Genomic DNA, 16,599 nt, shown 5'->3' with positions numbered 1-16,599 from the left:
AAGCAACTAAGCACACAGTCGACACGCTGCTTAATAATTCATTGGATGTTTTCCCTTTCTATTGTAATTTTAAGGTGTGAACATGCTGGTTTTATTTTTCTAATAAAACCAAATGGCACAATGAGAGGATGGAATTATCCCGGTTGTATTTAATTGAGTTTGACCAGGTCCCAGCTCAGTGTCGGTCTAATCTCCCCCGCAGCACTGTAGTCTCTCTCCCAGGGAGACAGGGGAGGCCGATAAACTTTGAAGCTTGCGCTGAGAACCTGCTCGCTGCTCCCTCTGCATTATTCATGATGCAGGGACTAGAGCATCTTCAAATGGCCTGTCATTTCCTTTTACCCTCCATCACAATGGCCATATGCTGCACACACTACAGGAGGAGATGGGGGAAAGCAATCTCCAGCTAAGCCTAGCCAAACAGGAACACATACATGCTAACAGATACATTCACAGGTAAACCCACACAAGGGGATATGTACAAGTGGGTGAAGTTGGAAATAAAAAAATTTAAAAAAAGGCATGTTTCAATCAGTGCCATTCAAAACTAACCTTCTCCCACTGCTTCCACTCCACGCAGCTACTGCTGCTAAAGTAAACATGAGGATATTGTTGCGTTTGTGTCAAACCGGAGTGGAGGAAGTTACAAAGGGGAACAATCAAAACTTTTCTGCAATGTATTCAAAGAAAGTTTTGTGACATCTTTGGGAAGGTAAGAAATGCACAGGCATAATTGTTCTCATAGGACACAAAATATGTAAATCTCTCATGGTGAGGTGCACTTTTTTTCAGAGTTAAACAAAGTGTGGAGGCGTAATCGTTGTAAGAACATAAGTCTCATGGTATCCGGGTCCTCAATTCTTTTCTCAGATCCATGACATTTTGTCAGCCACCGCGGTGTCCTATCAGCCAATGTTCCGCACGTTATTTGTATTTAGAGAGTTTGTTTGCGTGACAAAACCACACAAGGCACGTCCCACTGAGGTAATTGGGATTGCCGTCATTTGGCCTCCCTAAAGTCTGCCATTCAGCATTAACATATCATTAGCTCTTTCTGGGACCGTTCACTCAGAAAATTAGAGGTCTCTGAAGACCTCCGACTCCATCAATATGTGAAAACCAGTTGACACCTTCTCTTTGTCGTTCTCTGGAGAGAGAAGCAGAATGAAATGAGGCGTGGGAGTAAGAATGGTATTTCAGGTGATTATATTCATTTGAAAAACTTTGTATTTGTGGCTACAGTTGATGAAATACATGTATAACAAACAAGGTAAATGGCACTCTTTTGCCTGACCTTCACCTTGAAGTAAAACGACACCTCAGACAGATTGCTGAATGTGATAAAATTGCATGTATGGTTCCCAAGGGCTGACATGGATTCCCCTAAAATAACATCAGCCTTAAAGTGATTCGCTTAAATGCTATGGTAAAAACCCTGTCCTTGTTGAATGGTGGAGATGAACTGTGCTGCCTTGATACCTAATGACAAAACATCTGGTAGATTGTTCCTACGCTGTGATGAAATTGCTGTAGCTCCAGCATTTAGTCTTCGTAAATACCTGGTTTTGACACGTATAATAGCGTGAACTCTAACTTGTTTTGTTGTCGTCTCTCAAACTAAATGAATAGCTGCTGTAAAAGTAAAGACTTTCTACTTCAGGGTAATTAGAGGTTAAAATTGAAAAACAAATATGCAACGCCACAAATAATTCTAAAAAGAGAACGGTGCCTAAGGATGTATAATAATGTGTCTGCAAGGTCAATAGGGTTTAGTTGATCTCTATTTTAAGGAGACATCTCTTCTGTACATATAATTATTTTAAATAGTGTTCAATGTAAAAGAAGTAGTACTAGTAAAAGTGGTAATTATATTGCATACGCTGAAATACAGGACATAAGGGACAATATGGGACATTCTAATTATATGGTGTATATGCTATTTAATTGATTTATTATATATTTTCCCAGATATTGAGAAATATGAGTATGAGCCCAATAACTCTTGAATTGTGAACCATACAAACACAAAATACCAACATACGTGCCTCTAATTTAAAATAGATGTCATTTAGGTTCCATTTACCACTTGTGTGGGCCTCTATATTGATTAATATTGTGATTTCTGGAAAATAGATTAAAAAACTGCCGTTTATAGATGAATTCGACAGATAGAAATTTGGCTTAAGCGGCAAATTAAGCAACTGCAGTGAAACACAAATCAATACTTTATTACATTAATGCAAATGTTGTGTAAAAATCCAATTTTGATAAATCCTTAAAGTAGCCCAGCTCACGCATTGTAACATTGCCAACAATAACATAATGCAAAAATATGAGAAGTTAGTGTAAACAATATGGAGTTAGGACAATTTAAGGACATGTTCTCACAGTATGTGTCCTCATAACACCGCTAAAATAAAATAAAATCTTTGCCAGATTAAGGCCCAGTAGTATTGTTACAGTATTACCTTGTATTGCTATTATCATACACCAGATACCAAACACAATCGGACAGAAAAGTTTGAGCCGCTCAGGGCTTCTTGTATCAATCAAATACAGAAAATATCCTCAAGGTTGCGCCATAGCTGGCAGCGAAATAAAGCTATCTGGCCAGGGGATGAGTTCGGGCTCCTGATGGGCGTATCAACACATGCGAGACACTGAGTAAATATTTCCTGTGGACAGCCATTAGAAAGTCACTGTTTGGTGATAAAGGCTGTCTAATCCCTGCTGGTATGTATTTCAAATTCAGCAGACAGAAGGAAGCTGATCCAATTCCCTGCATCCTGCAGGACACAGATCTGCATTTCCTCTGCACTTTGATGAAACAGCAGCCAAGCTGTCCGCCTCCATTAACAGCCTCTCTGATTTTACACTGCGCTCTGACAACTGGGTGTGTGTGTGTGTGTGTGTGTGTGTGTGTGTGTGTGTCTAAGTGTGTGTAATAAATATGTTTGAGTGCCTGTGATGTATGTCTTGGGATGTGATGTCAGGACACAGACTAACTAACCTAGATTTACTTCTGATTAAAAAACCAACACTATTTATTGGGAAGAGTTTTATTGTATTTTGTGTCTTGTAATCTGGTACAAATACTGAGAAAAAGGAAATGCAGTTTTGCACCTAACTAGGTAATCTACAGCAATCTCTATAGACTGCAATATATTGAGATAGGATAATAAAAAATGGTTTGAAGTATTTTGCAGTCACTCTCATTTATTACTCTTTTGTTATGTTAGTTTAACAACAATTCACTGTCTATCAGTTCAAACATATTACACTGTAATTAGTCTTCAGAATAATTTTGTGTTTTAATTTTGGAGGAAATCTGCTGTTAACCAGCAACAAAGTCACAGTGAGACAGCAGCGTTTCAACCGGCAGTTAAAAATTGAAGCTTAACTAGCAGCAGGAGGTATATTAAAACACAACATGGAAGCATTTTATTGTCATGTGCTGTCATCTTTTAATACAGGTGTTATAAGACAGAGACAAGGACAGTGTAGTGTAAACAAGTCAAAGTGCTTTTTTTCATGGTAGTATTTTCCAGGTCACATCCTTCTAACACCATTGGTACAAACATGGCTGGCGGCTCAAGTTCTCAGACTTTAGGGTCTGCTAAATGCCACACAGGCTTATCACAGTTATGCAGAACAATGATCCACACATTTTGAAGGGCATGACAAAAAAAAAAAAAGAAAGATTATTTTTGTTCCACCTCCACGATGACGTGTATACATCGCATAGTTAACTACAATAAATTGGCCAGAAATTAGCCAATGAGTTCAGACGCGCTTGTAATGTGGCATAAATTGCCTACCCTTTCAGGCGGGGGAACAAACGGACTCAATGTCAGCGCTCTCTCCCACATGTTGAATGCTTAGTTTGTCATGCAGTACAAGATCTTCGGGCCTGTTTAGTATTCACCCACTTGAGTTTCCTAAAGGTTACCAAACCTAATTAGACATTTATGCAGGATCTTCAAAGGTCCCTCCGTTATTAATGATGTGCTACTTCTGAGGACTGCATCGATGGCTTTTTTTCTGACTCCAAGAGCACACTCCTCACAATATGCGCATACACAATAGAGACACGCAGACCTCCACAATGCAATAAGAGACTGGTGGCTGGCTGGGTGTGATTACTAAAATTGCTTGCATAGAGTACTAAACTAAAGTGCACTCACACTATATACATGTATTTACAATATGGTTTAGTACAGGGTCAGGTACACCAAAGAAAGCCAGCATAATGCAACAAAACTATTCCTAGTAAAGCCTTCAAAATAAAAGCACCGACTCCCTGCAATTGTGGTATGTTTAGCTTTTTACACAGAAAAAGAAGAACAGCTAATGAACCAAAATAATGATGTAAAATGTATTGTCACCACTAAGACAATCTGCATGTTGTTTTCTCAATTAATTGATCCACAACCCAAAAGGATATTCATTTCACTATCACCAGTGATACTACAAGTATTTAGATTCTATACTTGGTAAAGGAGCAGGGACTGCATTCATAACTCCACTTCAGTAAAAGTACTACCAACAAATCATATGAAAAGTATCAAAAAGAGGCCTATGTGTTTGAGGCAGAATGACAGAAAACAATATTTGTGCAACAAGGCCTATCCTACAAATTGCAGTACGTGCGGTGGGCCTACTTAAGTGTAGGCTACTAGAAAGGATGTAAATTAAACTAACTAGAATATTATAAACTCAAATGAAATGAGAGTTAATTTAAATACATTTTATTTAATTAAAATTAAAAAATACGTCATCAGTGTAGCTAGAATTAACCGGAAAAGTGGACAAAACTCAGACTATTAAATAAAAATGACGGACTTAGTAGAGCTTTGGAAACCATGGCAATATTAAGAGACATTTATAACCTGCCACTTAATATATACTGTATATGTATAAAAATCAACAACAAAATTAAGCATCAGGAATGTAACAATACTTAACTGTAAGTTTTACACAGCGCAGGTGCGTAGTTCCATCAGTAAGAGTGTACTCACCTGTCTGACTCTGAACGTCTTGTGCACCTTGACCTTCATCGTCTGCTCCAGGTTCAACGTCTCTGTTCATTCATTCTCAAAGCAAACGCAGTCCACGCAGTCCCTTTGTCTCCGATTATTGTCACAAACTGCAGAAAGTCCTCACACTCCATCCTGTAGGTAATAGTTCCTCAGTGGACGTAAAAGGACATCGCTGGAAGATACAACGTGAACATTTAAGCATGTTAGCTTGTTAGCTAGCCACAGCTTGCTCCTGTTGGTGACGCATAAACGTGGGTGCGTTTGATTTGGGTCACCTGGCAAGCTGCTGGGTGGTGCATTTAATCTGTGAATAATTAAAGTAGATGCAACCTTTTTTTAGCCTACCTGCTGAGATTGAATTATGCTAACCATTAGGTTAATTATTACCATTTTTGTCTAAAGTACAAGCACACAAAAAAGAACTTTGTTACAGTGAAAAAGGCCTACATATAATCAGTTGCATTCACCAATGGTACTGTCCATAACTAACAAAAGTATAATTTTTGATGAAAATAAATTACAAAAATGATTCATCAATTATCCAAATTGGTGTTTATTAATTTTCTGTAATTGATTAATGGACTAATTGTTGTTTAAGATTTATATTTATTTTGAAACAACAAAACAGGAGAGCAGAATAACATGTTTTTGTTTTTGTTGTTTTTTTTACATCCCAGCATGAAAATTTACACAAAATACACAAAAACAGACAAACAAACAAGAGGGGAGGGGCAGGGGGCAGGGGAATTTTAATTAACAGAAAATGTTTAAATAGAAAATTAAGCTTAATCTGCTCGATGTTATTGCTGGGCACTCACAAGCAAAAGATGTAGTATAATATATGAAGAGCCATCCTTAGATAGCCTTTCATAGGGAGAATATATAGTAATTAATCATGCCACATTGATGATGTAGGTAGATGATGTAGATGTGTGCAGCATATAACTTGATACTTTATTTTACTTTATAAGAGAAAATATGCTTTTGGGTTCATTGTCGTTTTAATAATAAGACATTTCTCAACCTCTGTTTAAACACAAGAACTTTAACGTTGTTTTTGTTCCTTTCAGCACACTTCAGAACATAAATCATCTTATTTACTACATGTTTTACAAGTCACATACAGTTCATTATTCTCAAATTGTGTTTCCTGTGTATGGTTGTTTGACTGATCTAGTAATTGTTTTCGGAATTATACAAAACGGTGCATCCGGTCTGGTGAGCTACAGCAGGTGATGCCCAAAGTCCGTTTCCCAGCTGTACTTCAGCTTTATTAAAATGGTTGGTCTTTTAAATTATAAACAGCAAAGAGAAGGAAGATGGCGCAAACTTCTCAGAGAATATTGACTGATTAATTGTATTTTCTACCAAAAACTACAAGTGACATTTTGCCTGATGCTTAAAGAGGAACCGAGAAAAGTTTAATAATTCTACTTTTTGCATTTTTCTCAGAAAGAAGTAGAAGTCAAGATTAGCTAAGTGTCAGATTTTAGGCCTGGCTTCAGTGCGAGACCAGGACCGTAGTCCATCCTTTCCTCATGTCCTGAATTTGGAATTAAATCTGAAATTTTTTTTTTTAATGACTGAAATAAAAACAACTGTGCACCTTTAGTCTCTCTTTGCCCTCTAACATGATTAGCTAAATCTGACTGCCAAATTATTTTACAATTATGCAGCCATGTTTACATATACTCTCAGCGGTGCCCTAGGTAAATGTAATTGACAAGATAAAATCCGATTTCCATTTATTATTTACATTCAGACTTTAATCAATTATGAATGACAGCTAATTAGTGGTGTTCAGGGGCCATCACTCTCCGAAGTGTACAGGTCTACTAAATGTACTGTATGTCATGGAGTGTGGACATTGACAAAAAACCTTTCACCACTTTACAGATTTGGGTGTCTTTTTGCTGGGGTGAATTCACTAATCATCTGGGAGAAGTGTGTGCAGTGTGCGTCTGTGTGCACATGCCCGCATGTGCTTGATAATAATAAGGCAAGTGAAAATGAAGAGGAGCTAAACTGTGTAAGTCATTTCTCATTTCCTTGCTTCAGTGCCTGTCAGAAGAAAGCCCTGCATTTTGAATGATGGCTCAGACAACAAAAAGTGAACAACAAACCCTGTGGCTCAGAGGAGAGATGGAGGAGGAAAAAGAAAGAAAGAAAGAGTGCAAACATTTATGACAAATACAAAAAATGACCCAGCAAACAAACAAGGCAAAATCCCAATATCAATGCCTCAATAATACCACTGAACATGCCCTGAAAGTGAAACGTAATAGAGAGAAAAAATTACCAATACAGTTGGCACTCGTACAGTTTTGGAAGGACCTTTCAAGGGGCTGATTTAATGTGAGAGCATCAATCCTTTAGCAGCACAGGGCCTTGACAGCAAGTGAAAGTAATCTCTTCTTTATTAATGGGACTTTTCACTTTGGACCCGAGGCCTTTGGTATTCAATAATAGTAGTTCATAGTACAGACCTAAGGTAAGAACAATATGAAATCCGAACAAGTGGATGTGTTATGTATGATAAGTGGAAGGTAAGTTTACTAAATTTAGCAGTGCCCTTTGAGAGGAAGAAGAAGAAGACGAAGAAGACAAGGAAAAGATGAGATAAGATGTAAGAAACCAAACTCTGAAAATAGCCTATTGTGTATTGTGATTCATGTGTGAAGAGAAAAACATTTTCTTCTTCAATTTAATTAGTTTTTTTTGCCAGTTTGACTATTTCAATAATCTTGCATTTAATGTATTCAATTCTTTATCAGGTAACTGCTGTAGAGTCCCTAAACAAATAAACTAAGACGCTAACTTAGTTTAAAACCCATTGTTTATGATTTTGTCTTTTGATTTCTATCACAACATCACTGTCAAACACACATAAAGTGTTGGGCAAATTCCTTTTCCTTACATTGCGGCTGGAAATATGGATTGACCTTCTTCTACACTGGTAAATAAACTCAATATCAAAATATGAATATACTCTGACCCACAACTTCACTGTTTTAGTCACTCCCACAGCTCTCATAGTGTCAGCTTTGGACACAGTAGGCAGCTATTTTTAATGAAAAAAATCCCAAAAAACTCACCGTATGTATCTGACAAGCACAAAAAGCAGACAAGCAAAGACAGACAGGAAAGCATAGTAATTATTGGACTTCCATCCAACACAATTCCTTGCTAACAATTGTTTGGTTACAGATTTACCAATAGGCAATTTATTAATCTGTAATAGGGGGGACGGTCCAATAGAGGCACGCCAGTGATGTGAAGACTGGTTCTTTTTTAGCAACCCGCTATATAAGCTATAGCTTAGAGAATAGTATAAATGCAAGATGAAACTAATTGAAGGGTGAGACTAAGAGAAAAATGGAGGATGGCGGATGGCATTACCCATCAAATTGCCTAGTGAAATCCATCAATTTAAAAGGTGATAATATCTAAACGTTTTGTTTACAGCTTGTTTCTACAGCCCTCAAGTGGCCAAGAAAATCTGTTATTGTATTCTCTATAATAGTGAATATTTACGGATAAATAAGCATTATTAATGATAATGATTATTAATGATAAAAAAAAAAAAAAATACATCTGAGCTCTCCTCACCTAGGAAAGCTTATTTGTTTGTATGTTTTATCAGAGTGCAAGGTTACTTAGGATCTACAAAATGATGCTTTCCAACCAATAAAAGACAAACATGAAACTACAGAACCACAGTGAATGCCAAGCCTTTGTCAGTGATGATGATGGCTGCGTAGAGGCTTGAAGCAGAGTCTTCAGTTGAAGGATGACCTATCTACCATTCATACTGCCATTCTATTGTCTCTTGTGTAGCTCACTGTTTAGTTTTCATGAGCCGGTTTGAATTGCAATCTGATTTGTCAAAAGAAATGGCAGGGCAACTTTTTTATGTTCATTTGATCCTGGAGTCAAAATGATGATTGGTGATTAGCAACAGGCTCACTAACTCTACAATCACACAATCACAGACTGTTCTGCTTTCCAGAAGCAGCCATTAATCTGGCTGGTGCTTAAAAAATGGCTGCTTCCTAAATGTACATCATCAGTGTTACACTTCAAAGCTGGAAATACCTAACCTTAGGTCTATGCTGCATTGCGATGTGTTCAATGAGGGCTAACAATGTCACTGCAGTAATTCACACAATTGTATACACCAGAATGTTAATGGCTACGCAGTACCTGTATATACTTTGTTAGTTTCTTATGTGGTTTTAGTGAAAATTTTTTTTAGAACATAACCTCAAAATCAGATGGAAACTTTGAAAAATTATTTAATTGATCATTCAACTGTTCGCCAAATCCCATCCCCATTCTCTCACAGCACACATACAGTTCAGCGGAATAGAGCTAACGGTAGTGCCATTATTTAAACATTAATGAGCCCTCAAAAGTAAATGGTGAACTATTTTTTAAACTACTTCTACTTCGTGCAGATTTTCCACTTAAGATTCTTTTAAACAGTTGGTTATTGATTTCATTTGGAAGTAGACAATAGCTGGCTTATTATTTCTACCTGGCAACCATTGATTTTGCCTACTTTTACGTCCCTGGCAGAGTTTTTTAGCTGTGGTTACCTGATCAAGCTAACCACAGCTCCATGAAATGAACATTACAGAGGCCCCAAAGGTTCAGAGTGAGATTTTTTAAAACATTTTTTACGTTTCCTGCCAATATGTTTTGCATTCCCCAGTATTTTAATTTATTTACTTCTTTATTTTTGTAAGTGACCATGTACAATATATGTACATTATAAATGTTATAATTTTATGTATTTTACATGTGTAGATATCCTCCAGTCCAGTTGTAACGCTGCATTTTAAAGGGAAGGCTCTGCGCATACAGAAAGGATATTTGGCTGACTGTTTAATGTTTTCAGCTGACTCATTAAAATACAAGAACCCTGTAAAAAAAAAAAAAAAAAAGGTAAATATCCATTTGATGACTACATAACGTGCAATCAACATTAGCATCCTTCCTCACAGCGGGGAAATACCAAACAATGGAACTGCTAGTCGTGATTGGGCCATTTCATTTTTGTGTAACATGAAAAAACTACTGTACTTAGTTACAATGTGTTTCTTGGCCTTGGTAGTTGCTACTTCAGGTAGTTAGCCAGTGAGGCAGGCATGCTAAGGGTTGCATTTTACAGAAACACACTGTTACTTTCATTCCTTACACTTTTGCTCTCGTGTTTTGTTTTTTTAATATGATTAAAAAAAGACAACACCCTACAAATGCTCAATATAAGTATTACTCTTACTACAGCCCAACCACAACACTTAAGCACTAACCCTAATATGAGGGGAACACACCTGCAGTACCTCGTTGCTATGCTGCTGTAGGGTGGAGAGGGGTCTAGCAGATCCATCAACCAAAAACAAAATTCAGCTAGGCACGAACAGTCTTGATAATAATCGAGTTGCCTCAAGCATGATATGAAATTATCAGCTGTCTTGCAAACGAGGCCACATGTTACCAGCCAGCCTCTGTTGAGCAACAAAACAAGATTCCAAAGTTTTTGCACAGCACTATTACTTATTAATTTCTTTTTGTAACAATCCCCAAGTCTCATCACAATGAAAAGCTTATTAATGGACCACAGTCTTGAAGGCTCACATGTAATAACTTGCTGGAAATATATTCTGTAAATCCCAAAATATTAAAGTTTGCAAAATCTTTTAACACATTTGCTGTCAGATTTGACACCAGCACACATGATAACAGCTGAGTGGTTTGTACAGGCTCACACATGGGCGTCATCTCTGTCAGTGTGCTTAAATACTTGACACTTGGTGAGTGTTGTTTTAATATTAATTATTAGTGCTGTCAGTTAAACGCATTATTTACGCAATTAATAAATGCAATTAATTGTGTTTAATTATTGTCATTTATTATTTATTAATTTGTATTGTGATGTTTAGCCTTAATCTCTATCCCCATTCCGTCACTGGGATGAGTTGTTAATAATCCAGGATTTTAATGTATTAGCACACACATTATTCACATATCCTTCCGACTCGACCAGTCATTTAATCTTCATCTTCTGAAGAATCTTGCACTTGCAGAGATTAGATATAAGATATAGAAGTCTGATTTATGGAGCGCTCTCATTTGGTTAATACCTTAAAACCTATATATTCTAACTTTTTCAAAAAATGTTTTTTTCCCTCTGTTTGCATTGTTTATGGTCATATATTCATTAAAAGGCTAGAAATATGGACAATATGTGTGATTATAAGAGCTTTGTCAACTATAAGAAACATATAAATACACAATATAATAATTACATTCACATCACCAAATTCTACGTGAGTGATAGGATCAGCCAAACCTTAGGCATACATATTGTATGTAATTTTTATATATATATATATATATATATATATATATATATATAAAAAAATGGGTCTCAAAATCCATTGAGGTATCTTTTCAATCAACTCACTGCCTGCCAAATGAGAGCCCCCTCTCAAAGACCCTCCAGTGAGCATTGTGGCGCTTTGTGATACATTTGGCAGTGGGTTTGAAAAGAAGAGCTGAATCTATAACCTGTGCAGAGGACAGAGACAATTGACGGTAGCGAAATCCTTCACATTGCCGTAATGGGTATAATTACACAAAGAAAAGGGCTGTTAGGTTAAATTACCCGTGATATTCACCATGGGTAATGACAGAAATTCAGAAGGTTAAATGACACCAGGAGCTGAATGACTTTTGACATTAAGGTACTTTAAAAAAAAAGAATTATAGCAAAGCCTTTATGGGAAAATCCAATACCCTACACGTTGGACTGTAGAGATTGGTTTGAAAGGACTTTAAAAAAGACCTTTTTTTTGAAAGCACCCGTGTCTTTAGAAACCATCGTGAGACAATGATTTTGTCTAAAAAGCACTGACCGAATAGTTTTACTTGCAGTTGCGGTGATTGCTGAGTGGTTCACCTACAAATACAAGTAACCTCGGCAAAAAAGGAAAAGCTGAATAGATTCAAGCAATTATTTGTATCCCCTAGTATAGCCTCTTACCTCAGGGCTTTTCAACTACTATCCAAGTAGGTTTATTTATGAAAGTCTTCAGTTTTTCTTTCAGTGAGAACTATACTCTCTCCGGTCTAAATGCTGACCTTGGCAGACAGCAAACAGCCCAATTAGTGACTGAGAAGGTAAAGGGGGCTGGATCTGAGCCCTATGCAATTACCTCAAGTCACCCCACGAGCAGCCACCCACACAACTAATGCAACCATGTAGTGTTTGCCAATAATACTGTAAATGACCATGAAGAAAGAAAAGAGTCAGACGCTGTATGCGCTTTTTTCACAGAGATCCTGCTGTTGTGTTTCTCAAGAGTTTCACTCTCTTTATACATTTCAAATCAAGCCTTTTTCTCTTCTTTCACTTATACTTCGCTGGAGTTTTGCTGCCACTTACCCATGCGCCCGCTTTCCACTGCTGATTGCTTACATAAGTTGTGTGATCTGCTCTCCCGTGACTCAACCTAAAGCAGAAAGTCATATCAGACAGCATAATACATGTTAATTAGTTCATATGTAATGAATGTTCTTCTGTATGTGAAATTTAAAGCCAATCAGTAAAGAAAATCTATATTACAAAATATGTTGCCATACATGTACCTAAGGGAAATATGCATTTATATAATTTTATAATGTAAACTCAAAATACACATTATGTACAGTACACACTGTTATGAACCAAAATACCAAATATAAAACAGATGTGAATAATATTACAGATGGTGAAGAAGCCAAGTAGAGCTCAGTTCTATAAGTAAGTACCAATCTTTGCCTGGTTTGAACGTTTAACAGTTGTTTTAATACTGTAGGTATTTTTCTAATCAGTGTAATATTGTCACACTGTAATAAGTGTAATAATTTAAGCATGAATCCCATTGTTGCATTCTTCAACAACTGCATAACGTGATAATACCATTTCTTTAGCTTGCTCCACTGGGTGGACCACAAAAATAAAAGAAAGCAGCTTTAAAGGTTGGGGAAGGGTCAGGGTAAAGGTTTAACAAAACAAAAAACCTTTACCTTGGTAGAACAAAGAATGCAACCTGTAGCTTCTGGAGTAAAAAGGCAGAACGAGTAGGACTTTCCTTAAAAGCATTGGCTAAACTCATAAAAAAGCATCCCTATCAATCATAACTTATGACCCACTAAAAGTGTGTATGAATCAGAGAAGACCATGCCCTCTTGCTGTATTTTCTCTTTATTTTCATTTCTGGGCATCAGCCTTTGGGTAATGGGAGAGTTGGCCCCACGTACGCGCAATCACACATCCAAGAGGAAGCTACAAAAATGGCAGATACAGCGCAGGAAGCACCAAGCAGACAAACTCGTGCCCAAATGAGAGTGAATCTGGGGTTGGCTTTCACCCGCTGGCGAGCACAAGTCGGGGGGCGGGCGCTTCTGACGTTGAGCCAAGGAAGAAGTGGGGTGAACTTTGAATGTTGTGTGACTGTCCTCTCTAAGCAGCAAATGTGGGATCAGCATGGCAACATGTTAAGTGTACACAGCACTAAAGGCAGCATAAGGAGGATTTCTCTGTTGCGGTTTGTAAAACTATTTGCACAACCACAAGAGGTTGCCTGTCAGGAGAAACACAAGTGAGAATAGTCTTGTAAATATTTTCTCTTTCTACAACAGACTACAGGCTCACATTTTTCAGGAAGTCAATTTTACTCTTGTCACGTGACAAGATCAGGAAAGGGAAGAAAGTCAACAGTAGCGGGCAGGATGGGATTCATTAACAATAGGTCAGTTTTATATGCAAAAAACACGACAGCATAGGAGTCATTCTTCCTGGATTGGGATGGGAAAAGATTTCTTTGTGGGAATGGGATGGGACAGTAGTACAAATGTATAGCATAGATGACATTTAATGGATGGCATTTGATTGTTGCATTAGAGTGAGTGTAGGAAGAAACTTCTTGCCCTTTGACTTTAAGGCACTAAGACATAGTTTAACATACACATTTATATCTGACAGACAAAGTTAAACATGTGCTCAAACCCCTTTTGTTGCTGTAACATGTAATCCATGTTGAAAGTTACACACAGAATTTTTTTTAAACTACAGAAAACAAAAATGGGTCCAGACACGCAAGACACACATGAAATTATTATTGTTACGGTTTGATTTCTATGTTTAAAGGAATAGATCAACATTTTGTGAAATACACTCCCCTTTTTCGCTGTGAGCATGAGAATGAAATATTACTTACATGTCTGTATAATAAAGATAAAGCTACAGCCAGCTGCCAGTTAGGTTAGCTTAGCATAAAGACCGGGAACAGTGGGGGAAAGCCACAAAGAAGAAGGCATACCAGCACTTCTCAAGCCTTCAAAGAAAGAGTCAGGCTAGCAGTTTCGCTCTGTTTCCAGTATTTATGCTAAGCTAAGCTAAGATGCTGCTATTGCTTACCGTACACACTTTACTGTACACACATGAGAGTGGTTTCAATCATCTCATCTAACTCTGGGCAAGAAAGAGAATAAGCCTAGTTTTCAAAATGTTAAAATGTTGAAAGTGCAACATCATATAATTGGAAATAAACTGAACAGGTCCACCGTGCAAAAAAAAGAGAAGAACAGCCGTTTTAGGAGAAGAAGAAGAGCCCCGTCAGAATATAGTGTCTTTGTCTTCTCCCCCATACCAAGGAGTGAGTTTAACCACGTAGGGTCTGGGATTACAAAGACGTTGCTCAGGTTCAGGCTCCAAAGAAGATGACTCCAGCGAGCTCAGGGACCCTGTGGGAGACCCGGACCCCTCATATGCATAGGTTTTTAGGCAGTCAAATGGGGGAACGTAAGGATCCTGATCTGCCTCTGTCAGCCTGTCCAAAATAAACTGCCTGAAGAGCTCATCGTCCGGACCAATGAGGTGGGATTCCCTGAGGGACATGCGTATGCTGGCCCTGACATCCTCCCTCCGCAGCCTCCTGTCCTTCCTCCTAGGGTGGTGGCGCAGCGGTACGCCGGGCTGGCAGAAGTCCAGGCCTGCTCCTCCACCCCCTAGTTCTCCGTAATACAGCACCTTCTGCGACACCATCTCAGGCAGCTCCAGCTCTTTCACCTCCACCTCCAATCCCTCCTGCTGCTTCCGCCTGTGCCTCCTCACCATCAGCATTAGAATTGACAGCACTACAGACGCAACACAGCATGAGATCATTACCGTTAAACACCAGGGCATGAGCTTAGTGAGAAAAAAGCATGTGCCTGATGGAGCATAGAATGTACTTGTACACCGGACATAATAGCAGCCAGATTTGTTTTTCTAAAACATGTTGTGGAAGCAAAAATCAAAATGAAAGCAATTTGGGCTATAACTTACCTTTTTTTAATTTGAAGTCACGCATTAAAAAAAGACTTCTTTTATTTGCTCCATGTGACACAGGATCTTAAAGAGTGTTTATTTTTATTCTGTTGGGGTTTTCACAGGGTATTGTGCTCATCAGACAGAATGTTAGCATAGCTGGTTTTGTCATTAATCTTTCATGTGATGGGCAAAGGGAGGACACAAAGCAGCCGAGGTCATAATAAAGCTCTTCACTATGCAAACCCATCAATGTCCCAAGGTGGCATTGCTACTGATGTATTGCAACCAAAATGGTCATTACCTGACATCATTGCTTTGCAAGCTTTCAGCATTTTAAAAGGGTGTGTTAAAGGCACGCTGGTGAGTTTTAAAAAAAGGTTTCAAATGAAAGTGTAAATATGTTAATGAAAAATCCTGCTGTTGAACACTTGTTTATATACTTGCCAAAATGATGCGAGGTGGAGCTGCTCTAGCTCAACAGTTCCACTGAAAAAGAATGACTTTTTTACAACAAAATCCCAGTGGGGTCTGTCTGTCTGTTTGTCTGTCTAAGGACTATTTTGACTTTTTAGGAGTTTGATCCTTGGTTAACTTAATATCTCAGAACCATGAGTGAAGTAATAATAGATGTTGAGCATTATTTGAAGTAGACAATGTGTTCTGTCTTGTGAAAATCCTACATCTGAAGATGTAGACAAAAGTCTACATCTTCAGTGAAAGCCTTTGTGAAGCCACAGTGCAAAAACAATCTAACCTCTAGTACACTTTACTCTTCTTGTTTAAACAAAACAATCTACATTTGCAACATGCCAAATTATTGGCAAAACAACATCTTTGGAAATTCTGCAGTAGCCTTTTTATTAGCTGTTTGAAAGATGTGTGAAGATGCCAAACCCCAGAAAGAGCACCTCTGGACAATTTCCTGTAAATAGTTTGACATTATTTTGCCTATTGTAATTCTATTGGCTTCTACTGTACAATATATGACCAGCCTGCTGGGATTTTTTATACTTGAATTGCTTAAATCTGTATTCTCTATACATTTGACATTCAATTGAATGCGTTGTTATTTTCTTCTCTTCCTTTTTTAAGACGTAAGTCCGGTTTCCATCCAAATGTTTCACAAATTTTAAAAACAGAAAAAAAAATCTTCCATTCACAACATCATGTGATTGTTAGCTGTTTTTTCATCAAAATAAG

General features: G+C 37.7%; 1 protein-coding gene across 3 annotated transcripts in view; it reads right to left on the bottom strand.

Annotated features, from left to right (window-relative positions):
* Nucleotides 1–1,124: 1,124 nt before the first annotated feature.
* The window catches only part of cdh19 (cadherin 19, type 2), a 33,246-nt gene continuing 17,771 nt past the window's right edge, over nt 1,125–16,599 (bottom strand). Inside the window, exons 12-14 of one of the 3 annotated variants that reach the window (XR_004655305.1) lie at nt 13,938–15,224; nt 3,628–3,632; nt 1,125–1,135 (exon numbers count right to left, since the gene is read on the bottom strand). Coding sequence is in view for 2 of the 3 variants with exons in the window: in XM_034862318.1 (XP_034718209.1) it covers nt 14,704–15,224 (521 nt within the window). In the remaining variant the exon portion in view is untranslated. Of the gene's footprint in view, nt 1,136–3,627; nt 3,633–13,827; nt 15,225–15,843; nt 15,886–16,599 lie in introns of those variants that run through there. The other 2 variants (XM_034862319.1, XM_034862318.1) reach the window with 2 other exon arrangements.

Source organism: Etheostoma cragini, chromosome 22, assembly GCF_013103735.1.
Source record: "Etheostoma cragini isolate CJK2018 chromosome 22, CSU_Ecrag_1.0, whole genome shotgun sequence".
Taxonomy (NCBI): domain Eukaryota; kingdom Metazoa; phylum Chordata; class Actinopteri; order Perciformes; family Percidae; genus Etheostoma; species Etheostoma cragini.
The sequence above is the reverse complement of the archived record's forward strand: the minus strand, read 5'-3'. Positions and strand labels throughout refer to the sequence as shown.